The sequence below is a fragment of the Electrophorus electricus genome, chromosome 22 (assembly GCF_041902795.1).
Source record: "Electrophorus electricus isolate QZ-2024a chromosome 22, ASM4190279v1, whole genome shotgun sequence".
Taxonomy (NCBI): Eukaryota; Metazoa; Chordata; class Actinopteri; order Gymnotiformes; family Gymnotidae; genus Electrophorus; species Electrophorus electricus.
The window spans coordinates 18,818,561-18,844,554 of record NC_137518.1 but is presented as its reverse complement, the minus strand read 5'-3'; the positions used below and the strand labels follow the sequence as shown (position 1 = coordinate 18,844,554).

Sequence of the window (25,994 nt, the reverse complement as noted above, 5' to 3'; positions counted from 1 at the left end):
TTTCTGAACACCAAAACTTGTAAATACACTTGACCTTTGCCGTCAACCTGTTTGTCTGTTTTGCATTCCATTACACATTAATACCACTATTGCACTCACCTTATGTTACAGCCTCCCAGCCTAGACGGGGTCATAACGTTAGAATATCACATACCATAAAACATTTGACTGACTTGCCTTTGATTTTACCTGTGGGCTCTATTGGACATGCAGATAAACTGCATGAAGTATAATATGAAGACAGCAAGCTTCATATGAGCAACAGTTTGTGAGGCATGTGGGCTAAGTTCATGTGTCCAGGAGGTCAGGATCAGAGGTTTGGAGGCACAGGGCCCTTGCACCTAAAACCTACCTCAATCACTGACTTCTTCCTCAAGTTCAATTTCCTGTTCACTCAACACTTCGTATTCTTTCGCTTACAGCCTTTATGTAGATGTGTGTGTGTGTGTGTGTGTGTGTGTGTGTTTTTGTCAGCATTGCTGTACTGAAATAATACGGCAAGTTATTAAATCAAGTCATCAGCATCAGTACGACATAACTGGGTAACTGCGTCCAAAGTGCCCCAACTCCCTGATTAAACAGATACACTATAAAAGAATCATGAAAGTAATTATATGACAGCTTTCAATACTGACAATGTACATTATTTAATACAGTATTTTATATAAAGCCACACAAACATAAACTCAGATTAAATACAAGCAATTCCCTTTGAAAGAACTTTAGTCATCTAAACAAACATGGTTTAACATTTAAACATTTGTCTGTTAAAAACATTTTGCAAATCTACCGCAATACAAACACCCCTCTGCCTCTCTCCCTCTCTCTCACACATTCATTTTGTTATTAATTGTACAAGGAGAGGAAAGTGACCTGATATACCAATCACTTTGTATTTTGTTCCAGAAAGCCCATATTATACTTACAGGTGGCCATTACTGGTAAAGGCCCTTAAAACAATGTCATGTCACTGGACTTCACATGAGTGAAACTTGGAGTGTGAAAAGCTTAGTGTGATGTTCAAAGCACTTAACAAATCAACATCTGTCACCTGTGTGACTCGATGTAAAAACATTGTGCAGAGTGTTTGTAATGCGTTCTTGGGTATTAAGAAAGGTGCTATATAAATGTAACATAATAAGAACATGGCCCCACAAACAAACTCAGACCAGTATAAACAATAAGGTCCTGCTAAAGACCCATGAGAGAGAGAGAGAGAGAGAGAGAGAGAGAGAGAGAGAGAGAGAGAGAGAGCGAGAAGACTCAGAGAAGACCGACACTAGTACTAAGGAAGGAAGGGTCAGGAATGGCAAGTGACAACACTATAAATGTCCTGCATGACAGATGCACAGGGCACTGACCAACAGTGCTAACGCTGCTAGGATATCTCGCCCCAGTGAATAAGCTGCAACTGTCATAGCAGCTGCTCCATCGCTCACTACACCTACTGCAACAGGTCCTCCCAGCAGATGGGTTTGGAGAAGACCTCACGTTCCAGCCAGAGGTCATAGTTCATCTGGAAGTCCTCAGGCAGTTCGACCCGCTGACCCAGCACACTCTGCAGACAGTTGTCCACAGGTAGGAACTCTGGATTGCTCTGGTTCTTGTCGTAACGGCGGTTATTGAAACGCTCGATGCTGGCACGAAGAGCACACTCCTCCGCTTGAAAGTCCCATGGCCGTGCATCCAGATCTGCTGCCACAAATGAAAGACATTAAACACACACACACACACACACACACACACACACACACACACACACACACACACACACACACACACACACACACACAGAGTTGGGTAGAATAAAAATCTGTACTCAGATAAAAGTATTGTTACTTTAAAATAATACTTAAGTAGAAGTAGTCATTTAAATTATTACTTCAGTAAAAGTAAGAAAGCATCTATTAAAAAGACTACTCAAGTAGCGAGTTACTTCATTGGAACGCATTTAACCACAGCAGGAAACAAAATATATAAATATATTTTTAATTGCATAAGCTAAAATATGTGGTCCTGTTCTTTTTCAAATTCAAATATGTTTTTAAGATGTTTCTCTCAGGCATAGTTTTTAAGTGAATTTTACAATAAGTATATATAACATTAATAAATAAGGCTGTTATTACAACTAAAATATGTACAATCTTGAACATCCCTTTTCAGTGTCCAGTAATAGTCTGCCATAATAGAGGGGCTCCACTTTTGTTAACGACTTCCTAACAAAAGTCTTCCTGCTATAGCTTACATGGGGCAGTGGTGTCCCAGTGATTAAGGTACTTGAGATGTAATCGGAAGGTTGCTGGTTCAAGCCCCACCACTGCCAAGTTACCACTGTTGGGCCCCTGAGCAAGACCCTCATCCGTTCAAGTTGTATTCAGTCATAATTGTAAGTCGCTTTGGACAAAAGCGTCAGCTAAATGCCATAAATGTACACAACATGCAAGTATAATCAGTTGCAAACTATTTGTCCTAAGTAAACATCTAAAAGCACTTTAGTAGACCATGTCTGCTACATGCCATACAGTTAGATGCAAGTATAATAGAACAAAAAAACCTATGGTTGATGGAGAAATTCTGAAAACATTTGGATTCTGTGTTTTTCTTTGCTCTGGGTCATTGTTCTACTTAGTTTATATGTTAGAACAACAAAAGGGTTTTCATATCAGCTAAATATTGTGCATAAGTCACAAGCATCACACTGGATTTGGTGATCACTTTTTGATTAGTTGCTACAATCTGTGGAAATATTCCAAGATAATCTTTTTAGACATTTAGACATTTTAACTTTTCATAACATATACATTGCAATTAGGAGACCAATCAGTCAGACCTGCTGCCAACCTAGATATACTACATCATCTAGCTAACAACTGCACCTGTATGTGGTTGAAGAAAATATCAATACAGAAAATCAATAAGAAACCTTAATTTTTATAACCTTGAAACATGAATAATCTTTATAATCTCAAACATATGCCTCAATATGGGATATACATTCCTGTACACCAGTTCAGTTGAACTGCTGCATTTATTTTTCTGCTGCTTGTTTTTTATAGCTACGTAGATAGCAATTTTTTCTTTGAATATCACTGATATCAGACCACATTTTTCTTTCAAATTAATAAGAGCAACAATTTCAGACATAGATATGTGAGCCTTAGAGAAAAGGATATATTGCGTGCTACTTTTCATAAACATAATTTGAGTCCCACGCCGGGAAATGAACCCGTTCATTATGTCGGTCTACTGTTTTGTACAGATCTGCAACTTACTGAAGTAATGTGGCGGCACTCAGTGATCATCTTAAGGGATCTCACTAACCTTCCCACACTTGACAGGCCATGGTGAAATGTACAAAATGTACAAAATTATTTTAAAATGTAACATAAGGAATATTAATATCACAATTAGAATTCTATTTAGGTGTGTTTCCAAAAATTGGGTTTTCCCTTTCTGAAGCCAGATTGAGAGGCGGTAACAACATGCCAACAAGTCTCTTTAATTATACAAATAATCTCCTGCGTTTGACAGCACCTCATAATGCTCATAAACCTTGGTTCGAAACTTTTCAAAGTTTCGTTGTTACGTTAATGTAATATTAATTCCAAAAATCAAGCATCCTTGTACATCGGTTAATCCATTTAAAACCACTTAGGTAGGTCAACATTAAATTTTTAGAGCAACCGATTTATAATAAATGTGTCATTGGATATGTTTCAAATGAACCTTATGATCAATATTTAACTCTGAATTCCGATACTTTTTACACTGTCCTAGTACAGCTATGACCCTAGGATACTGGAATGTTCAATCACATATTACAAATAAAACAAATCATATTTTAAAAATCTGTGGCTAATTGTGCCAACTATTGCAACGTGTGTGTGTGTCAAGTTCCTGAAATAAAAATTTGGATATTTGAATTACAGAAAATTAGTCAATATCTAAATAAACTTTTAGCAAATGCTGTAAATACTCTACCAATGAATAGGGTGTGGTCAGGGTAAGATGACTGAACTGATTAGTGCAAGTCCAATATGGAATATAATGCAATATGTAAAAAAAAAAAAAACAAGCTCATGTGAACCCTTGATATGACGTGTAAAAAAAAAAAAAGAAAGAAATTGAGACCACAATTTTTATACTATTTGGGTATGTTTTGGGCAAACAAAACATATATATACATTGTTTTGTTTATTCCATAAACTACTGACAACATTTAGCCCAAATAAAATATTGTTTTGATATTGTTTGGTACTGTTTATTTGCATTTCTTCTAGGCATCAGCATTGATTTTTGTATTTTAGCAGCATTCTAGTTCAAGAGTATCTTTGACTCTAACCTACTGTACTGGCTAGGATACATTGTATGAATAAGAGCATCTGCTAAATGCCAAATACATCAATGTAAATTTTAATGTATTCTAATTTAGACCATTGATTTGCAGAAAATGACAACTGTTCTAAATAACGGGTCTAAATAATAAAGGTTTTCAGACCTTGAATAATGCAAATAAAAAGTTCATATTCATTTTTAAACAACAAAATACTGTGTTATCTTAGGATGAGTTTAGAAATCAATATTTGATTTTCGATCACATTTTCAGTCACATTCAATCATATTGGAAGATTTAAGACCAGCCATGCTGCTGTCTTCTGGATCAATTGTAGAGGCCGGATGGCCTAGCGATGAAGTAGCATGACAAGAGACTGAACAAGCATCTGGGTAGCTTTCCTGAGACAGAAAGGGTCAAATCCTTCACAAGTTGCAAAGGAGAAACTTGCATGACCAGGTCAGGTGTATTTGCCAAACTCTGGTCTATGAAGTCTACTTATAGTTTTGAAAATTGATTCGAGAACAAGAACTGGTCATCCAAAGTTACACCAAGGCTGTGTACAGCTTCAGATGGAGTGATCAGTGAGTTCTTGAATAAGCAGTAAGGTCATGGTGGGGATTGGGAGTTCCTTGGATGCACGGAAGCTTGGTCTTGCTGGAGTTCAGATTCAAGAAGAGATGTCATCCATGAAGTAATGTCAGCCAAGCATGCTGAGATACAAGTAGTGGTGAACCAACCAGACACTGTGATGGAGGATGCCAAAAACAGCAGTGGTAATTGATGTGGTGGTCCCAAGTGATGGAAACATCCAAAGGAAGGAATATGAGAAGTTGGGATAAATACCATGGTCCATAAGAATAAAGAGAATGTTAACACCAAGGTTGTCCCAGTGGTGATTTGGACTATGATCCCAAAGTTGGAGAAGTGGCTCCAACAGATCCTAGGAATGACATCAGCCTCTGTGTAGAAGAACACAATCCTAGGAACAGCAAAAATACTACAACACCCTCAAAGTCCAGGCCTCTGGTAGAAAGCCTGAGCATAAGGATCACTCACTGGAAGGGTGAGACAAGAATTTATATATAAATAAAGGGCAGCTGGTCTCTGTCGAGAACCAAGACTAAATATCATGAGACCAATGGATCAAACTGAGACAAATCAGAGTACAGAAAAAAAATGTCTTGAGCCTGGACTGGATTAGTACAGTTCCAGTTATCAAACCACTGCAGCACACATAGAAAATGGGAAGGGTAAAGAATTTCTCCCTTTGAATCTGGAAACTACAGCGTACCTTTAACCTTCTGCACATTTGTTTCTCAGTGCAAGTAGTGAAGACATACACCTCTGTAAGCTCTGATGCAGAGGTAACAGAGATTGCACAGGTAGTGGTACACTGATGTAACACAATGTACTAGAATGTACCAAAGGGTCTTTTCTGTACTACTATGATGAAGCCTCCTCACCGTTCCCATAAGCCCAGTCATCATTGAGACGGTGCCGGACTTTCTGGTAGATGGCAGACATTGTCTTCATATTGCTCTTCCTCCACTGGCGGCCAAGATATTTTGTCTGCACTTTGAGCAGTTTGAGCACATAAAGTTGCATCATGGCCTGCTTCACCTTCAGTGCCCTCTTGAGGATGGGAGCTGACTTAAAGACCACCAACATCTATTTAAAACAAAGAAACAAAGAAACAAAAACAGGTTTGCAACAAAAACAGAGGTTTTGCCACAAAAAACAGATGTATTTTTTATAAAGAATACGCTCAAATGGCATGCATATCCCTGAGTGAGAAGTAAAATTACATAAAATACAAATCCATGACAGACTAGTATATGTTAGGTTTTCCCCTGGCTAAAGGACAAACTGAAGCAAACGGAACACTGTTTTACTACTGAGCACCATGGCCACAGCTTACTTGAACAACTTTTCCCTAGATCTGCCTCTCTAATTAATGTTGAGTTCTCATACTTTGGGCAAAAAACAATTACAAAGACAATTAAACAAACACAAATGATTTAATCACATTCTAATAGGCAAAATACTCAAAAGGTAGTGTATTATATTTGGTGGTGTGTGTACCACAGTTCTGGAGTATATTATATATGCTGAATTGTGTGTACCATAGTTCTGGAATATATTATATATAGTGAATTCTGCATAGCAATTTATCATGCATAGGAAAATGTGTATACCATAGTTCTGGAATGCTTCCACTTAGTAAGCTTGTTGAGGATTCGGAGTAGGTTGATGCAGGAGAACAAGTTCCTCCAACAGAATTGGTTATTATCTCCAGCTTCCTATAACCAAACACACACACACACACACACACGCACAAACATGCACTCATTTACATGTTAATTAGTCTTTCGGATATTTGACCTGTTAAAAAGTGTGCAAGTATGTCTCACCAGGCTCTCTGCTGTGAGTTCAGGCAGTTCGTGCAGTACACAGTAGGGGAAGTCCAACACTGAGATACTGTATATGGAAACAGTGCAGTCATTCATAAATAGCAAATTACAACACTCATGCTTACATTATTCTGAATAATAATGAAGATTATAAAGAGGTGTATCAGAGACTTCCTAACACTGCAGGGTTATGAGTTAAAGAAGCAATGCCCTTCTTTCTTATCTCTTATACAAGCACTCTCAACACACAGCAGAAGTCCTTATCATGTGTGGAGCTAAGGTCTGGCATGCAACAAGGTAGTAAAACTAAACTTCTCGATGATCTTGATCATGTAGCACGTTTTAAATTTTTTTTGTTTACCGCAGTTTACTCAATTTTTTTCATTTCCAATTACATCCACTATTTAACTATTGCAAAGATTGGTTAGCACTGTGTTGAGGGATGAGATGTGGGAAAAGCCATCCAATCCTCCCAAAGAAAGAGGGCAATTACACTCTCTTGGACTCTGCACAAGGAAGGCTCTAGCATCAAAGGGACTGAACCAGCCATCACCCTATTATATTACTATAGATCACAACTTTTTACTATATATACTCAAAAATGTTGGGATTAGGGGAACAGCCCTTTCATGGTTTAAATCTTACCTACCAGTTTGTTAATATAAATGGAGACTTCTCATCATACAAGGAGGTTTGCTATGGTGTCCCACAGGGATCTGTTCTAGGGCCTTTGCTTTTTTTTTTTTATATATGCTACCACTAGGTAATATGTGCTAATTTCCACTGCAGTGCTGAAGATACTAAGCTATATATCTCAGCAAAACCAGGGGATGTATATCAGCTTAGTATTACTGGCAAATGCATAAAGGACGTCAGACACTGGCTGTTGAACCTTTTCCTCACTTAATCCTGACAAAACAGAGGTGTTTCTATTAGGCCCAGATACAGGTCTTTGCCCTCTAATTACTCAATGAACCTCAGTGAGCTCCCAATCACATCTTCTCTAACAGTTAAATATCTTGGAGTTATTATGGATCCCTGTCATTCGAAGCTCGTGTAAATAATATTTCTAGGACCACCTTTCTCCACCTCAGGAACATTTCAAGGAGTAGGAAAATGCTCTCCTCACATGATGCAGAAAGGTTAGTCCACACATTTATCACTTCAAGATTGGACTACTGTAATGTCTTACTATTTGGCTGTACAATTAAGTACCTAAACAAGGATTAGCTAGTTCAAAATGCAGCAGCCAGTGTTTGATCACATCAATCCTATTTTGGCTACTTTACATTGGCTCCCAGTAAAATTTCATATTGATTATAAAAGTTCTTCTAGTGACATACAAAGCACTGAATGGTCTTGCCCCACAGTACCTTAGAGAACTCCGAGTGCATTACAATCCACCACGTCTGCTTAGATCAAAAGGTGCAGGCTCTTTACTAGCACCAAGAATAAGAAAATCTAAAGCAGGGGACACAGGCTTTTACTAGAAAGCTCTCACACTATGGAATATACCTTCCTGTTCAAGACACAGACAGTCATTTTATTAACAACTTCCCATCTTAGGTAAAGGTGTAGCTCTGGGAGTCCATGGGCATTGAGAGTTCTGGTCAACTGGGGTGTTATGATACTGTCACTTCACTTCTCTTTAGTCACTCAAGTTTGCTGACAGAGGTGGAGTGCTGATGTTTCTGGGTGTCCTCATGCGTGTGGTACCTTCTGGCTCTTTCCTTTTAGCTGTGCTGTCATAGCTAGATCTGCCAGAGTCCATCATTGCACATTATGGTTCCCTAATTTACACACCCACATACCTGGACCTGCCTAACAATCTATTCTCTCTTTCTCCCAAGGTACACCCATGTCATGATGTTACTGAGTTTCAATTAATCTCAGCTGCCATGGCTACTCCCAGTACTGCTGCAGCCCACCACACCTCCACCCCAGCCACCTACTATTTCTCTGTTGCCCTGGGTTTCGGACATGTGCACAACATCGGGAAAGAGCAGGACTTCTAGAAAGCCGGACTACACATTATTTGCTTATGTTTTCATTTTATTATTATTTATTAGTTTTTCTCTTAAAATTGTTATTATTATGGTGACCCTTGTCGGCCAGAGGAGGATGCCCTAACCCTAACTTGCACACTGTAAGGCCAAGAAACATAATTCCACTTCCAGTGAATTCCTTAACTCAAACCAAACAAAAAAAAGTAAGAACCACTTATCTCTGCCCACTTAGATATTTTGTTAATTTGCATATGTGAAACTTAGTTTTGTAAACTAGTCCTAAGTTTTTCACCCAGTCACCACAATCTTGGTGCCAAAATACCCAGTAGAGTCTGAATCTCAATAATCCCAACATCAGACCAAGCTTTGCAAGCTGCATCCTTTATCATTATTACACAGGGATAATTAAAGATTAACTGATATGTCAAAAAATTGTGATCGCTATTGGCCAATCAGTATTCAGAAGGCATTTGACAACCTTAACATTGACCAATCATGATGACAGTTAAATGCTGTAGATATGTAAGGATTCTCTGTGATTCTGTAGTTTCAAAACATTTAGCCATTATGGGGAATCCAGAAAATCAAGTACATCTCCTACAAATTTTCACTTAGGAACATACAACTGGATTCGAATTATTTCTTGCAGTAGTCCTAACAGATTTGCATTTGCAAGTGCTTTTCAAAAATGTTTAGTTTTGTCACAGTCATTAACTATAAAATTTGCACTTTTCAAACTAGTCCTAGGATGTTCATTCAATTACATCAAATCAGGTCTTGAAATAATCTGAAACTAAATAATTGGGGAAAAAAAGTTGAGTTTTTGACCATGTTGCTGCAACGCATTGATCAAACAGGTACCAATATCACTAGTTTTAGTCATATCACTTATACACAGTCATAGTTTGTCTGATTTTAACCAAAATGCAAAAATATATTCACTACCATTCTGAGGAAAATAGCTAATTTTGAGGCAAATTATTGCCAGGAGGCTCTACAGAGCAGAATTACCTATTTTACTTATAATCGTAAGCCTTGTGTTTTCAAACATAAAAGGACAGAAGTCAGTAACAATGTCACATCAACACAAATCTACAGACACATGTAATGACAGTCTGATGTTGCCTGCAAAGTTCATGCCATTTATGACATTGGGAGACTCTACAGTGCACAATTACCTACTTTGCACTTATTCACAGTCCTTATGTTTAAAAACCTAAATGGGCAGAAGTCTGGAAAAGTAGTTCCAACCCAGACAGAAATTTACAGACAGTCTGATGTACATTGATGTCAGATTCAGAAGGTTATGGGCTGAACATGCTAGTTTGTAAATTTTTAACAAACATTCGCAATGCATGCACTACTTGTAGTCATAGTATCATATAATCAGCACAGGCCTACAGCGCAGCACAGTTCTGTTCTTAGCATAACATCATATACATGTAAGCACTCTCTGTGAGTCTGTAGATTTTCAAATAATTTGGCCACTAGGGAGTGCTATTTATGAAGATCAAGTATATCTGTTAAATATTACCACTTAAAAATAACCTTGGATTCATATGATTCCTTGCAGTACTCCTAGCAACTTGCATGTCCTTTTAAAAATGCAGTTTTTTTTTTTTTTTTTTTTTGCATTCATTAATTGCTCAAAAATAGCACTTTTCTAACTAGTCCTAGCGATCTGATCCAATCATGTCAAAATCAGTACTACAATAATCTATTCACTCTCTAGGTAAATAATTAGCAAAATCTAAAAAATTTTCATTCTCCCTGGTGGTCACGCCTACTGATAAATAATTGTGGCCTTGCTATATATGACCAATATAACTCAAACCTAATCATCTTCTAATTTGAAAATCTTTCATATATAGAGGTTCTTGTTGGATCTGCCAAGTTTAGTCCAAATAACACTTCTAAAATGTAAAAAATAAATAAATAAAAAAAAATCTAAAAAAAAAAATCACCCCATCATGTAATGCACAATGCAGATCAAGTAATTGGATCTACAAGCTGAATAACTTTGCTATTACAAATTCTAACAAAACTTGTACAGCCTGGCCAGAAATTAGCCATGTAATTCTCAAAAATATCTTATTTCTTTATTGTAATTTCTGTATGGTAGTGCGTTGGTGCCATCTAGTGGATAAATACAGAAACTGACTGAAAAGCAGTGCTTAAATCAAACACCAAAAAATTGGCATCAAACACAATATAACTCAAGCTCAAAGTATGTGAAATATTACCCTGCAATGTAGTCAGCTTTTCAACCATTAAAAGTTATATAGCTTTTACTATTTTACTGTGACTACCAATGAAATGAAAAGCAAAGTAGATTTGCAAATATAAGTCAGGGGGAAAACTCTTTGTAAGTATTATAATTTCTTTAAAATATGTGACTCTTCACACAACAAAATGTTAATATGTGAAGAATTAAGTACATGTATCCTTTCAAGGGTTTTCATCAAATTCCTGTGCAATTGGGAGCCATTAATATGCAATTGGGGTGTGTTTCTTAGGTCCTAATGTATAAGTAATGTACATATATAATTATCTCATAGGTTTGGAGGTTAAAAGACCATGTTACTGGCAAACATCACTAAAAACAAAGAATTAATCAACATGTCACCTATTTCTTTACCAACACATTACTTGAAAGTATAAACACTACAAATATTCTTGTTTACTGCTTTTAAATATAGTTTCACAATTTGTTCAGCAAAAAACTGAATCTAGCCGAAAAACTCCAAGCACCTTTAAAATAACATTTAAACTTACATGTACAGACGTCAGCAACAGTGAGTCATATCAACATTAAATTTTAGACACACTCTTGTGAATCTTTTCAGTTTTGGCCCCGGGTGGCATTTAAACCTTTAAAAATCATGCAGCTTTTAGTGTTTTAAGGTATGCCGAACTCCCTCATATGTTTGAGACTTAAAAGACCACGCTACTGTCATGTGTCACGAAAACCACAAAAGAATTGATATTATATTCTTAAACATAAGTTGCACATTAAATGTTCTGTCAGTATAAATGAAGCTTTATAAACTTGCGCAAATATGGGAAGCCGGCATAAATATATCCTGCAATAACATGTAAAATACTGTTTCTCCATGATTAGTTGCTTCAGATTTGACCAGTACTGGTAAAGATAGAACCAGTGAATTATAATTTTGTACGCTGATACAGATCTAGTGAGTTCTGGGCTGATTCTTCTGCCTTGTGCAGCCCTTGTACCTCATGAGCCCAAAAGGGCCTGTACGTGCTTGAAGCCTCAATGGCTGCTTGCGGCTATATTTACAGTTACCTGTTCTTAGCAGTGATGTAAGACATGATGTTCTGGTTAAAGAACTTGAGGATGAGAGGGATGCAGTTGGCAAAGACAAGGTGCTGAGCCATGTACTCAAACTGAGGGAAGAAAAAGAGAAATATTCCATATTCCAAAATAGAACATATTCCATAAATTTCAAAAAATAATCTTAATCATATAGGATATTTTACATATTCTTTGTTACTGCTGGCCACATTTCTACCTAAAAACTCATTAAAACGCATTAGTATGGCTGCAGCAACTTATTGCTGTGTACATGTCTATGTGCCCCTTCTGGTGATATTTTGAAGGGTTCTGAAATGCTATACAAGACAATATAACAGGAAATCTGACAACTGACCAACTTATGATTTATTTATGATTTACGTGGGATAAACTATAGCAGCCTGGCCGTGGTCAATGTTGTGAAGAAAGGGATATGACATTACTAATAAAACATTGTCTATGTTCATGTCAGCTAACTTTTAAAGGTGACTACAATTGAGAGACATTGTAGCATACCTAATTGAAAAGCCTGTTTCAAGGCTACACCTTAATGAAAATCTCACAATAATTAAGCAAGTTCAGCCATCTCCATATATAAATCTCCATATTTTAAATCTTAGCCAAAAAGTACAATAGTTTCTGTAAAATGAGCTATGAGATTATGACTAGCTAACAACAAGCCTTCAGCATTCTCACTACTGTCATTTTGGTCAACTGTTGTTGCTTTTTGATGACCGTTTTATTGTACTCAGGAATCCAAACAATAATTTAATGCTGTCCGTTTTTAATGTTTCCCCCCCCTTTCATTTTCATTATTTTTCTTCTCCCTTTCATAGCAGGGGGTAGATAACAGAAAGCGTATGACTGCATAACAGCCAGCCGTATAAAATTATTCTAAAACCTGTATTTTTAATGTTTAGCATTTAAGCTCATCAGTATGTTGGTCAGTCTTCATATTTTCCCTTCCTCTCCAAGTAGCAGCAGTCACTGTTGTGAGTTGCATAACAGATCATCCCGCTGAGTCAACTGTATCTGATCCCTTCAACAATATGCTCCACTGTCCTGTACGCTGGAGTTTGAAGGTGCTCCTGGGTCTCTCTCATCGCTTCCACTCATGATTACTAACTGCTATTTGATAACTAGCATAACTATGTGCCTGTGGCATGTGTTGTGTTGCTGCTGCTGCTGCGTGCGCGCGCGTGTGTGTGTGTGTGTGTGTGTATATATATATATAAAATGTGTGTGTGAGGTGTCTGAAGCATATTCACTGAAACTGAACATCTACCAGAGTAAGTGATATACCTGATAAATATGGTTGAGTTTGAAGTGTTTAAGCAGGAGAAGCAGAATTGCTGAAATGGCTTTGACAATGATTTCTTTATGCCGGTTCACATCCACACCCAGTTTCATGCTCTGTAATACTGTAGTCCTGTAGAGAAACAGCACAGCAGACCAGTATTCACACACACAGGGATACAAACATCACACTGCACTGTGATAGACTCTTACGGCATCTCCTCTGGAAGCACGTCTGCCAGGATATTAATGGAGTCAGTTTTTGCTTTAGAGGTGGGAGCAGCTGCCAGCAGGATTTTCAGCAGAGCAATCTAAGTAACACACACAAACACGCATGTGCATGCACATATGAGTGCACACAGGCTGGTGGTTTTGGCTATTTTTACATGTAGTTAACTGTCTGATTTTTTGTTAAATGGATACTCACCATGTACTGAGGGAGGCTGGGGAGAATGCCCTGGTACAGCAACTCAGTAGCACACATTTCCACATCTTCCTCACCCTATCAGTACATGCATACACATACCATGGTACATGCAATATGTTTTTATTTTGTTTTCTTAAACATATACTTGTAGTGAATTAAATGGCACCTAAAGCAGGTTCACCAATGCTACAACTGCTACCCACCCCAGACAGAGGAGTCTTCTGATATTCCTCCTCTTTAGCAATCTGAACCTCAGCAATGGACACATATTTATGCTGCAGAAACACTTGATACAATTAGAATGTATACATTACAACACACTGAATCATATGTCATTTCCATTACAGCAGTACCTGTTTCAGTGTTTTGATGCTTTCATGAATAGGCCTGGGTAGGCCAACCACTGTATCAGTGTCACTGCAACACACACACACACACACACACACACACACACACACACACACACACACACACATACACACATACACACACATACACACACATACACACACACGCACAGAGCTCTGAATGTGTTTAATTTTTATTTCACTGAGGAAGATCTTTCTTACAACTAGCACCACCTAAGAACTGGTCACTTTGCTAGTGAATTCTAGATCTGTAATAGGTATATTGACTGCAGTGAAAATACATTCTAATTTGGTTTATTAAAACCCCTAGGCATTATAGTAGGGTTGGTGCTTCACTTACTTTCCCAGTGTGTACCCAATGAATTTGCTCCTGCTGCACTCAAGGAAGTTTTCTATATCTTTCTCCCTATTCAAAACAAATGTACATTTTGGATTTAGAGATAGTGTTAGGGTTCCTGCAGGCACAGAACAGAGATGTCCACTATACTTCAGAACTACCTGACTTTAGGAGCCCAGGGTAGTCCCTTGGGGAACGACACCCGCTCAGAAGACGGGTGAGGAATAGGTGGGGGCATGACCTCATCACGCTCCAGAGGGAACGGTTCAGTTTCCAGTGAGTTATCATTATCATCATTCTCTTCCTCATCCTCCCGAGAGTCGTCCGCTTTATAGGGGTCCTTCTCATTAAACGCATCAAGATTTTCCTGCTTTATTAGAGCCTAACCAGCATAAAAGAGAGGGACAGAGATACAGACACAGAGAGTACTGTTAATCAGGGCACGTGTAACAACCTAAATGTATGGTCCAAGGCTTGTTTTTTAAAATAAGTACAGACTAAACCTTTTTCTCACTTTTGGTTTTAGTAAATGTTAAGAGATGAAGGCAAGCTTTGTGGTATAACACTGAATCAAGTTCTGTGTGAAGCAAAATGGCTATGACTCACTAAACAGGCTACATAACTATGTGCAAAATAAATATTAGTGCATCTCATACTCTGTTGGTGTGTGATGTTGGCACAGAAGAGAGACATTCTGGTTTTGGCTTCTGTGTTATGTGGTTGTGTCAGGGGTGTGTGCACACATATGTTGGTTTTTTGTGCACGAATGTGTCAGAGACCTTATGCTCCCTGCGTGCACGTCGCTGCTGCTGCTCGATGAGGTCAGAGGCAGAGGCGGGTGGGGAGGCGGCTCTCATGTTCCTAACCACACGGATGCTGTCCTCTGGGAGGCGGGGCAAACCTAGCTCCTCCCTCTTACACACCTTTAAGCTCTGCAGCTGCTCAAAACCACCCAACGTGAACTGAGACAACATACATACGCCACCATTACACACACTGCCATGATAATTTAGAAAAGGGAGATCTATGCAAGGAGGTATGTTGAGGCAGCATAATACATGGTGAAAGGCTGCAAGGCTTTAACAACTGCTGGTAGGCTTCCAATACAATGCTACATTTCAACAGGATTGTGACTGCAGGGAAACAAGCCGAAGTGATTGTCTATGTTAAATGAACATATGCTACCAAGGCAACAGAGAGAGATGAGGTTGAAAAACAATGTTTTGGAATATTATAATTTGGTTCCCTCATCTCATTTTTGTGAACTGCTCATGCCACTGCCTTGACATCTTCATTTTTGATCACTGAACATAGCACATGTTTAAAAAGTATGAGGTAAATATGAAATCTGGCTGGATAAATAGACCTAATATTTATATTCTACTTCATTCAGTCTGTGTTCATAGTGTTTATGGGTTACATGGGGGACGACGACAAAGAGATAGCAAAGAAAAAGAGAGATGGGAAAGACCAAGATCAAAGAGAAAGCATGATGAAAGAGAGATGGAGAGACAAAGAAAGGCGTATTACCAGAATAGTTTTCCAGAGCAGAAGCAGAACTTTCTTCATGGGGAAGTGGGGGGCATGGCCACTGCAGAACTTCGTTACCATGCCAAAGAGCATTACAGACACGGGTTCACTGTTATAGAGTGGGGAGCCTGACCAATTATAGGTTATAAAGAAACACAAAAATAAGAGAGTAAGGTCCTTAACACTCAATTGCTCAAGTTGTATTCAGTCATAATTGTAAGTCGCTTTGGATAAAAGCGTCAGCTAAATGCTGTAAATGTAAATAAAGCCACATCACTACGAAATCTTTCTATTTATGTCCACAGGGGTGGCCATGTTTTCCTGAATTTGGTAGACCATTGCCTGAGGACATATACCAGTTTTTCTAATCTATGCTATATGCATAGGTGAGCCACATTCTACATGTCTGGTTAGCATCTTCTGGAGATGTATAAGGTTTAAACAATTTTATACATTTAAACTTCAGGAACAGAAAAGAAAATTAAACTTTTTGCAGTGGACCTAGTTTATACATGCATTTTACTTCCTTATTTCCTGAGTTAAGGATCTGTAATATCTATATCCACAAAAGGATGTCAGTTTAATTATGAATGACTGCAAATTCTACTAGCTACTCTGTAACCAAAGACAAATTCCTTGTATGTGCAAACAAACTTGAAAAATAAGACATAATTCTGGGATACACAGGCACAGACACCTGTGCACACAATACATACCCAGCTCAGTTTTGAAGGTCTCTCTTGTTGCTCTCCACTCTGGAGGGTCTGCGAGGTCATCCTGTTGAATCATCTCCACCATCAAGTACATGATGTTGAGTAGGACCCTAATAACACCACACACATGTATGCGACATGGACATACACAATGACCAGAACAGGAGATACAGGGAGCATACTAAAGTTTTGTTGTGTGCTGTGACTGCTGGGTGAGTGGGATTAAGATGAAATGTTTGGGAATAAGAGGAGGTTAAATATGCATGGAAAGTGAGACCTCCGCGTGGTGTTAACATGAGAACATGTGGGAATAGCATGGAGTGTGGTATTAGCATGTTAGTGTGGGATTAACATGACATTAGGATGGAATTAGCATGAGGTAATGTAATGTAGAGTACCTTAGGTCTGTGCTGTCAGCCAGGGAGATAGCAGGTTTCCTCACTGCACTGCTGCAGGCTGCGCTGTTTCTGCCAAGGACAGACCGTATTCCGTATACATTAATACATTTCTATATGGTATTCTGATTGTATGCAAACATCATTTCATGTGCATTAGAGGTCCAGGCCCAGCCTCTGAGATTAAGGAGGCATGAATTCAATTTCTTTTCCTACAAGAACTTGAACAAGTAACTAAATAGGGTTAGGGTTATAACTTGCCAACAACAATGCCCCCTAATGGGGGAATGACACTGGCTGAATCATTGACTGACTGTTGAACCAGACTGTCCAGTTGATCATCTTGTATAGGTGATACTCGAAGATGATATGCATGTGCTTCTGGGTTTAAGTCAGTCTTTACGAATCTTTCATCTCTTGGGAAGGACTCTTCCTTCGACCCAACCTCAATGGCAGTCTGAATATCTGATGTGCTTGACTCGCCCTCTGAACTTTACCAATCCTCAATGGTGGGAAGTACTTGTTCTCTTCCCACATAAATATAGTAGTCATAGTCTCAACCCAGGATGTAGTATGGGGGGAGGGGTACACAACTGTCTCATATACAGAAACTGGGTGTATGCCCTCCTCCATCTCTTCCAGACATTGATTTGGTGGCTCAATCCCCTCTTCTAACTCAAGTGTCAGAGGACACATCATGCTCCTCAGGGGTCCTAGCTGAGTAGGTTCTATGGCAGGGGTATGTAGAAACCCACAAGGAAACAGAAAATCGGGCAACAAATTGTTTGACACGATTGCCATCATCAGTCACACTATTGTCTTGTCCGTCAGGTGCACGTGGCCTCCTAGATAGATCATCAGCATCCTGGTTTTTCTTTCCTGCCCTGTACTGGACAGTAAAACCAAAATTTGAAAGGGCTGCAAGCCAAATGTGTCCTGCAGCATCCAAAACATAAATGTCAAAACATAGGTCAGGGGATTATTGTCCGTCATGACAGTGAACTTTGCACCATAACGATAGGCCACGAATCTGTCAATCACTGCCCACTTTAGAGCTTTGAACTCCATTTTTAGACACATTACCCAAGTAGTTGAGGGATTTATTGATAAAGTGGCATTTCTCTGGAGAGAATTACAATCCAATCATTTTTAAGCCTTTGTAGGACACAGACGAGGTGATCCTCATGCTCTTCCGGGGTGCTTGGGAATACAAGATCATCATCCAAGAATACCAGGACTTCACACTTCATCATGCGTTGAAATGTGCTTGGACCATTAGTGACCAACCTATGGCATCCTGTTGAATTCGAGGTCTTGGGAATGATCCTGAATGGGTGTAGGAGGAGAAGCTGAGCAGTGTGAGGACTGGAGATAAAGGGTGAGGGAGACCGAGACTTAGGCACTGACATATCTGCAATATTTCTATTAACAGGGAGTTTGATTTGGCCATTCTGTGGCCATGTGTATTCTGCACAAGAACGGGAAGACTAGACTGGGCAGGAGAGTATGTAACTGCAGAGGAAGTCCACCAGGTAGACTGGGTAGACTGGGTTTAGTGGTTGGGCCTACACGTAGGGATTCTGCAGAGAAGGAGGGAATATTCTTTGTAAATCTGTTAATGCTCTCTCTTCACCAGCTGGAATGGTAACGCTCGACTTGTCCTGCAGTTTCAGCCTTCCAACTCTCCCACTGTCCATTCTACACCTTTGACAGATTTCTCACCAGCAATATATAAGGATGATTCTCAGTTCTTTGGTGATGCTTTACATTCTGGCTACTTACACAGGCTCTACACAGAACATCAATTTTATTTGTTCCTATGAGTGCAAGGTTTTCAAAGCTTGCATTACAATATGACACAACTAGAACTAGAGTGGCTATTTCTTTAGTTCTGCCAGTAACAGACTCAGGATTTAGACAGTATGTTTGACACAAACAAGGTATGGAACAATCTTACCTCCTGCACCTTCTATCTGGAGTAGATTATTCAAGGGTAGGATTGGCAATGATTTTAGACAAGTGCCATGGGAAATTGTGGTCACCTGGGACCTGAATCAAGGAGGCATTCACAGGAGGCTCCCTCAGTGGAGGCTGTGCACCTTGTTAGCCCGCTAATGGCCACATCTCTAGTCGACTGCGTCTCTGTGTGTACTACACCCAGCCCTCGATGGTTCTTGTGATGGGGTGGGACTCTTACTTGAAGGCTGGGTCTCAATATATCCCTCTATTGACACTCTATTGATGTGGAACCGAATTCGACTCTCCCAAACAAATTCTGTCCAAAAAATAAATAAAAACAAACAAAAACAAAACTGATACATCTCACCATCAAAGCGCAAAGAAAGAACGATCAACAGCGCAATTAGCATTTTGTAACATTCTCAGCAAGGCATTAGTAGTACAGTGAGGTTTTCTGTATTAAAAATATGGCTTCTGGAGCATGTTAGCCAACACGTAAATGCTACAAACAAACTAACTCACTTTGGTAAAATAACATACACGGACATTATAGATAAGTCTTTTCACAATTCTCCCCACTGATTTTACATTTCATGGTTTGAAGGTGTCATGAGAAACAAAACACTCGTTAGCATGACTTCTAAAACTATTTGCTTAGTGGTCACTTTGCTTAACACAAGAATAAAAGTAATAAACACAAATATCCCCCGTCAATTGGTTTTATTACCACAAAAATACTCAGCCCAACATACTATGGGCAATTATCTTATTATCTGAATTTCTCCATCATGACCAAATCCAAATATATCAACTGCATGACTAGGTAGTCAAATTTGTGGAAGGCTAACAGGGAAATTCACTGGGGCTAGATGCGGTAATGGCTGTGTACTGCTTAAGCACTTTGCTACAAAACAACCATTTAGTGCACTTGCAAAAGGAAAATGTCAATGTGGAGTTTCTGTGTTCTCAACCATGAGGAGAGAAAAAATTACATGTTTGGCAAAACTTTTGCTAACTGAACAATGGGGGCACTAAATTGAACTCTTCCCTTGCGAGATATATATATTTATATATGGTGTATGTACGATGCCCTTCTACAACTGTATCCAGCTCTCCTCATATAATGGCCCGTATTTTGGCATCTCCTCCATGCCACTGATACTGTGCTGGGAGACACAGCAAACCTTCTTGCAATGGGACATATGGATGTGCCATCTTGGACATATGGATGTGCCATCTTGCTACCAGTAGTGACAAAGATGCAAAATTACAGTACTTCAGAGAAGTACTCAGTCAGGAAGGATAAGGAGAGTGTAACTGTCTGTAGCCACCAACTGCAAACCCACTCCCTTTTTAAGGTTCATCTTGCTGTTGTCGCTCAAGGGCACGTGCGTGCATGAGAGAGAGACAGAGAGAGATTATAAAAGTATCATTTTTACTCTATCTCCATGTTGAGCAGCTCCACCAGCGCAGAGAAGGCTCCCACTTCCAACAGCAAGAACACATTGTATCTCATCCAGTGCTGCACCTCAGCCTCTGAGCTACAGTCTCCAAATGTCCCTGAAAAACAAACACCTACAGTCAACTCCCCCAGGAGTGGCATGGTTAGGAGTAAAAACATTGTGATGTAAACAGGTGAGTAATCCCTTTCAATGACCACCTCTATTCAATAACAAATAAAATAACTAAAATGTGTAGACCTTGTGCCATGTACAGGATGGCCCTCGCAAGCTTTAGTCTTCTCTCTCGACCAGTCACATCCAGACCATCCAGAAGACGCATGGCATGTGCCCGGTGCTGCATAGCATCTAGGTCAACCCACCTCTTATCAGACACTGAAATTGATAAGAAATAGTGTGTTACACCTAAATAAAAAAGACTAAGAACCTCTGTTAAGCAGCTACAATACATACACAGACTCAAAATAGTCTCACGCACACACACACACTTGCAATACCAAATTAACCTACAAGCTTCATTACACTGTTACAGTAATAAACAAATGGAGAAAACCATTTCATCAGTCACCCTAGCAGCAATTCGAACTTAAAGCACCAAGCTAGTCAATGTATTATAGCCTGTGTTTAATGACTATGCCATAAGAGAATTTTACTTTTTAAATTCTGCTCTATTAAGTCCAATGAAAACTTAAAAAAAACAAAACAAAAACAAACTAAACCAATGTTTAGTCAAAAGAACATGGTAGACAGAATGCACATGTAGTGCTTTTCCATAACTTTTTCCATTTTACATGGAATCCTATGTGAGGGCATTGAAAGGCTGTAATAAGGCAGCATCTCTTAAAATAAATAAACAACTCACTGTAACTTCCTGCTTTCTTGGTCAAAAAGACCACTTTCAAAACTGAAATTAAAAGAAAAGCCTTGTGCTTTCCCAAATGTGCCAGTTTAAAGATTTTACTTTTGACTTAAAATCCTTTAAAACGTTTAAAATGTTAGTAACATACTAACCTGGAGTATTACATTACACATTCAGCACATTTTTTGATTAAAAAAAAAAAAAAAAAAAAAAAAAAAAAAAAAGAAGTTAAAATACAACTCAAAACCCAAACAAAATTGCTCATCTATCCTAGCTGAGAACAGTCTGGGTGTGGTCCTAATATTCCTACAAGCCTGATAAATCATTCTATCAGTCTCGCAATCACTAGTGCTGCACAAGCAGAGCCGAATATAACGGCACAGGGAGGTTGGATCAGAGCAGCTGTGCATGAATATTCCAATGAGGATATTGTAAATAATTCTAAAGTTACAGAACCAGTTGGGGTGTAAATCTCAAACTTCATCACACTCCGATCCTACAGCTACTCTTTTAGCCAAGGATTTGATTATTTTCAATACCTCAGAATAAAACCTCAGTGCAATACTGGAGTTTGGAGTCAATGAAATTATACGTTGAAATTATATGTTGAAATATGTGGTCAATGAAAGATATTCCACACAACCTGATTTGTAACAAACGCAAACAATTTAATTTGAATTAATATTAATTAATATAATTTTATTACTAAATGTCAAATATAGTAAACAACTCTAAAAATAAAATACTACACACAATTAAGTAACATTCTGGAATAAAGTAGGATAATCAACGAGCTGTCCTACTGCAGTCTCTACAGCAGCAAAATTGTTTCATTCACTACTATTGTTTAGCAGTGCTAAATGACATTTAACAAGATTATTATCGAAAATTTGTTTTATGGCCTACTTGCATCTCCATAACACAGGTAAGTAAAACAAAGTGAAAAACTAAAATGAAGTGGCATGAATGCAGATGCGGGATGAAGATTAATAGAGAGGGACTGTACAGCAAGTCTTTCAGTAGTCTCCTTTGAGAGGCATTTGTTTAGAAAAACCAGCTGATCAACATTCAGGAGACATCACCTAAAAGTTCTAAAAACATGCTCAGAATGTACACTAGTATCAGGAATGCAAACGTATGTCTTACTAAGGAGAGGAAATTCAGTCTGATAAGTGTTCCTCCACTCAAACACCTAACCACCTAGGTTCAACGATGTCTCTCTAAGATGCACAATTTCAGCATATTCTAGAGTGACAAAATTATGCTGGTCACAAGGACGTGTTCTCTCACTCTGTGCAACTGTGTCATACTGCACAGATTTTTGCTAATGGAGAAGCAGCTTTTAAATCTATCACTACAAATAGACAAAAAGTCTTACTTTTAGCCTCTTGAATGAGACATTGGAAAGTTGAATCTCTCTCCTCTACATCTAAAAAAGGCAGCTTTTTGAATCTGGCAGATGCTTTATATAGGATTTGCTCCACATTCTCATACCACTCTTGCCCTTGTTTGGTGCATTTCTGTGCAAAGTGCAATCTTCCTCTGCAACTTGAAAATGATTGAACAATTTACCTTGAAGTGGCACAATAACAGAGTGGGCTGCTCTTCTTCAGACATGATGGTTGTAGCCATTTTTACTGGTCTGAATAGCTTGACCATTTCTTCAGTGGTAGTGATGTCATTTTGATTTTGAGTATGCATGTTACTTGTGCCTTTCCTTAGCTGTGTCCATGACTGAAGTACACACTGCAGCTTTTCCAAAAATCACACCAGTACATCAAATGAACCATTCCAGCAAGTTATTGTGTCTTGTTTTAGAATGTGTTCTGGAACTCAAAGAAATTTTGCTTCTCTTTTAAAACTGTAGTAGCTACTGTGCTGTGATGAAAAAATGTCAAGAGCCATCACTCGCCCCAAGAGCTGTACTGCAACAGTACACTTCAGGACTTTTTTTTATTGCAAAGTTAAGGGAATGCACAAAACATTTATTGTGAAGATAAATTAGCTTCGTGTTCCGCTATCAACATGTTGCTGGCAAGAGTGGTATTTGTTGTCTTGTATATTCCACTCCTCGCATGCTTCTCTCAACAACGTTCCAACCTTTACTCCTGTATACGTGTCATTAAAAAATATGTTTTTGAGGAATGTAGTTCTGCATTTCCCAATCCATACATAAGCTTCAGTTGTATACAACGACTAGCCATCTGGTGTAATTGAGAATCGCAGAAATGTACTCTGATAACATGGTTAAACTTTCTAGCTGGAAGAAATCTAAGGAGAAAGCCTGATGTTAGCTTATTTTTCAGCTTCTTATTCAAATTTTCTGGTCCACCTTAAAAAGTAGCAGGCTAACTGCAAACTCAACAGCCTTTCTGCTTTTTCATGCAGTTTGAATATAAAGCCTGTGTCTGCTAAATGCTGTAAATGTAAATCTATTTTCCTCTTACCATGTGTTTGGAAATCCTCTTCAAAGCATTTTCTGTTGAGATGAAACTCTGGTCCCTCAGTATAGCTGTACAGCTCTTTAATGAAAAGTGAAATGTCACATTATAACATTATATGCCTGGCCATCAATATTGAAATATATCAAAAGCATTTTCATACCTGACAGCTCAGCTGCCCATTTGTCTGAGTCACCATATTCAAACTCAAGGTCAGGAGCCTCTGACAACCCCTGCAGCACAATAAAATACTACTGTCACAATAAAACTCGTCACACGTTAAGACACGCTAGCCAACAGCCTACTCACAGCACTAAAACTCTCAGTGAACAGATTATTTTGACACTTCATATCAAACTATCTAATTCTGAGATCACAAATCTCAAAAATAATTACACAAGAAAGTATATTGTGGTGTTAAATGTACTATTAAATGTACATGTTCTAATAAATAGGGGAAAAAGTTAACTTCATGTAAATGTGCAACATATGCAAAATATTCTTATAATTAACTGATAGTATAATAACTAAGTTTAATCAAATTTGGACCAACCTTGACAATCTACTGGAGATCAATAAGTATATATTTACATGTACAAGTGATATATGTAATCAATTAATATAGTTGTTATTCATTGTTAAAGTCTTTAAAAGAAACAATCTGTTAGTTTTACAAAACGTTCTGTTTTTGGAATAGTTCTATTTTATAAGTGATGTTTTTCCAGAATTTGAATACAATTAAAACATTTAATTATACATTTTATTCTGAATTAAATTCTCAAGTTAGGCCAAATATTCTAAGAGCACTGCAAGCGCGTGTCAACACCGTCAACAACGTTGTTACTATATAGCCAACTAACTGAATTTAATGTCTTGTGTGTAAATAAGGAAGATTAAGGGATTTATCTACTTATGTACAATTTAGATATAGGTAGATAAACTTCAGTTGCTTCTGTTTGAACAGTAATTTAAGATAACCAAGATAGATATAAAGAAAACTAAATACCATAATATGGTCATATTTGGAATAAATTCTAATGTTAAATCTGTTTCATTTAGCTGTAGTCTAGTGTGAACAGATTACGATTCGGATGGATTACAACGTTAAAACCGTCTTCGGGGCGAAGATAATAGCTATTCATGAAGAGTGCAGCAATTAAATATTACCGAGCTGGTTAGAGACCCAGGCAGGACTAAGATCAAACCCAGACAAACGAAAGCCTGGATGATGCTAGTAGCCAACAGCCCTAGTGGGCAGAACTATCCTCACATTAGCCCAGCTAGCTACATGCATCAAGTTTATTATCCATTATTAGTCCTCTACAGTCAACCTCAGACCTTACCTCAGAATCCTTTCTCTGATTACGAGCAAATTCACCTCTACTTTTGCCGGGTAACATAACCTTTTGCTTATTATTCACAGTTACTCCACCGCCATTACCACCGACGTCCATCTTTGATTACCTCGACGCCCTCAGAACTATCGCGAGAGTAGTTCTCACGTGAAGGCGGACAGCGAGAACAGGCGGTAGCGGAACGGGGAGCAGCTGAGAGTCGTCCAGCCCTCGGCACTATCGCGAGAGTAGGGTTAGAGGTAGCGTCGTCTAGCCAGACAGTTTCATCTACCGCGTCCATCGTGAGCTGGTAGCTCTCGCAGGATTCAGACATAACCTTTCTTTGAATAACATTTGATTACATTTAAATACTGAACATCCTGTGTACTGTTTTTTATCGCAGTTTGTGGGGACATGTTTGCGGCGGAGACGTCAGCCAGTGCAGCTAAAGCTCTGTCGTCATCAAGCCGTCTCTCGGCTCGCGCAGAACCAGACGTTCAGAAATCGGTGAAACGTCATTCTAGCGACGCTTAGGGACGACAGCGATTAAAATTATGTCAGAATAAAATAGAAAAATTAGGATAAATGGAATTTTAATTCTTAAAACATATTTAAAATTGTTTTTAAAAGCATACACTGACCAAAAGTACATCCATTCATAAACAGTAAGGAGGAATGGCGTGAACTAAAACCAAATTAGTGTGGCTGAGAAATAGTTTTGCGCTGTCACTTGATACCGTCATAATTAAGACACATGAAACTTTAAGAAAAATGCCATTTTTAAGTGAATTATAGGTTTTTGGACA

General features: G+C 38.5%; 1 protein-coding gene across 4 annotated transcripts; it reads right to left on the bottom strand.

Moving 5' to 3' along the window:
* Positions 1-628: 628 nt before the first annotated feature.
* On the bottom strand, positions 629-25,634 carry strip1 (striatin interacting protein 1). Of its 4 annotated transcripts, none has more exons than XM_081705386.1 (21): positions 25,198-25,633; positions 24,018-24,087; positions 23,861-23,935; positions 20,795-20,929; positions 20,534-20,654; positions 17,139-17,207; positions 16,744-16,850; positions 16,028-16,155; positions 15,277-15,459; positions 14,659-14,879; positions 14,501-14,566; positions 14,146-14,209; positions 13,996-14,037; positions 13,793-13,867; positions 13,579-13,676; positions 13,372-13,498; positions 12,061-12,161; positions 6,748-6,814; positions 6,532-6,636; positions 5,800-6,004; positions 629-1,695 (listed from the first exon to the last, which is right to left on the bottom strand). In XM_081705386.1, the coding sequence occupies exons 1-21, from the start codon at positions 25,306-25,308 to the stop codon at positions 1,445-1,447; spliced, it is 2,421 nt and encodes an 806-aa protein (XP_081561512.1). In that variant the 5' UTR covers positions 25,309-25,633; the 3' UTR covers positions 629-1,444. The 4 variants fall into 4 exon arrangements, with proteins under 4 accessions (XP_081561512.1, XP_026887082.2, XP_026887083.2 ...); XM_027031281.3 differs by having other exon boundaries at positions 13,996-14,067; positions 25,198-25,632; XM_027031282.3 differs by having other exon boundaries at positions 629-1,692; positions 13,996-14,067; positions 25,198-25,630.
* Positions 25,635-25,994: the final 360 nt, after the last annotated feature.

What these genes read in the sequence shown, in the direction of transcription:
- strip1 (XM_027031281.3), bottom strand. Translation starts at nt 25,308, where the DNA reads ATGGACGTCGGTGGTAATGGCGGTGGAGTAACTGTGAATAATAAGCAA. An exon ending in ATGGGCAGCTGAGCTGTCAG is followed by an intron (nt 23,936 to 24,017) that starts GTATGAAAATGC and finishes TTTTCATTAAAG; the next exon opens with AGCTGTACAGCTATACTGAG. An exon ending in GACCTTCAAAACTGAGCTGG is followed by an intron (nt 16,156 to 16,743) that starts GTATGTATTGTG and finishes ATAATTGGTCAG; the next exon opens with GCTCCCCACTCTATAACAGT.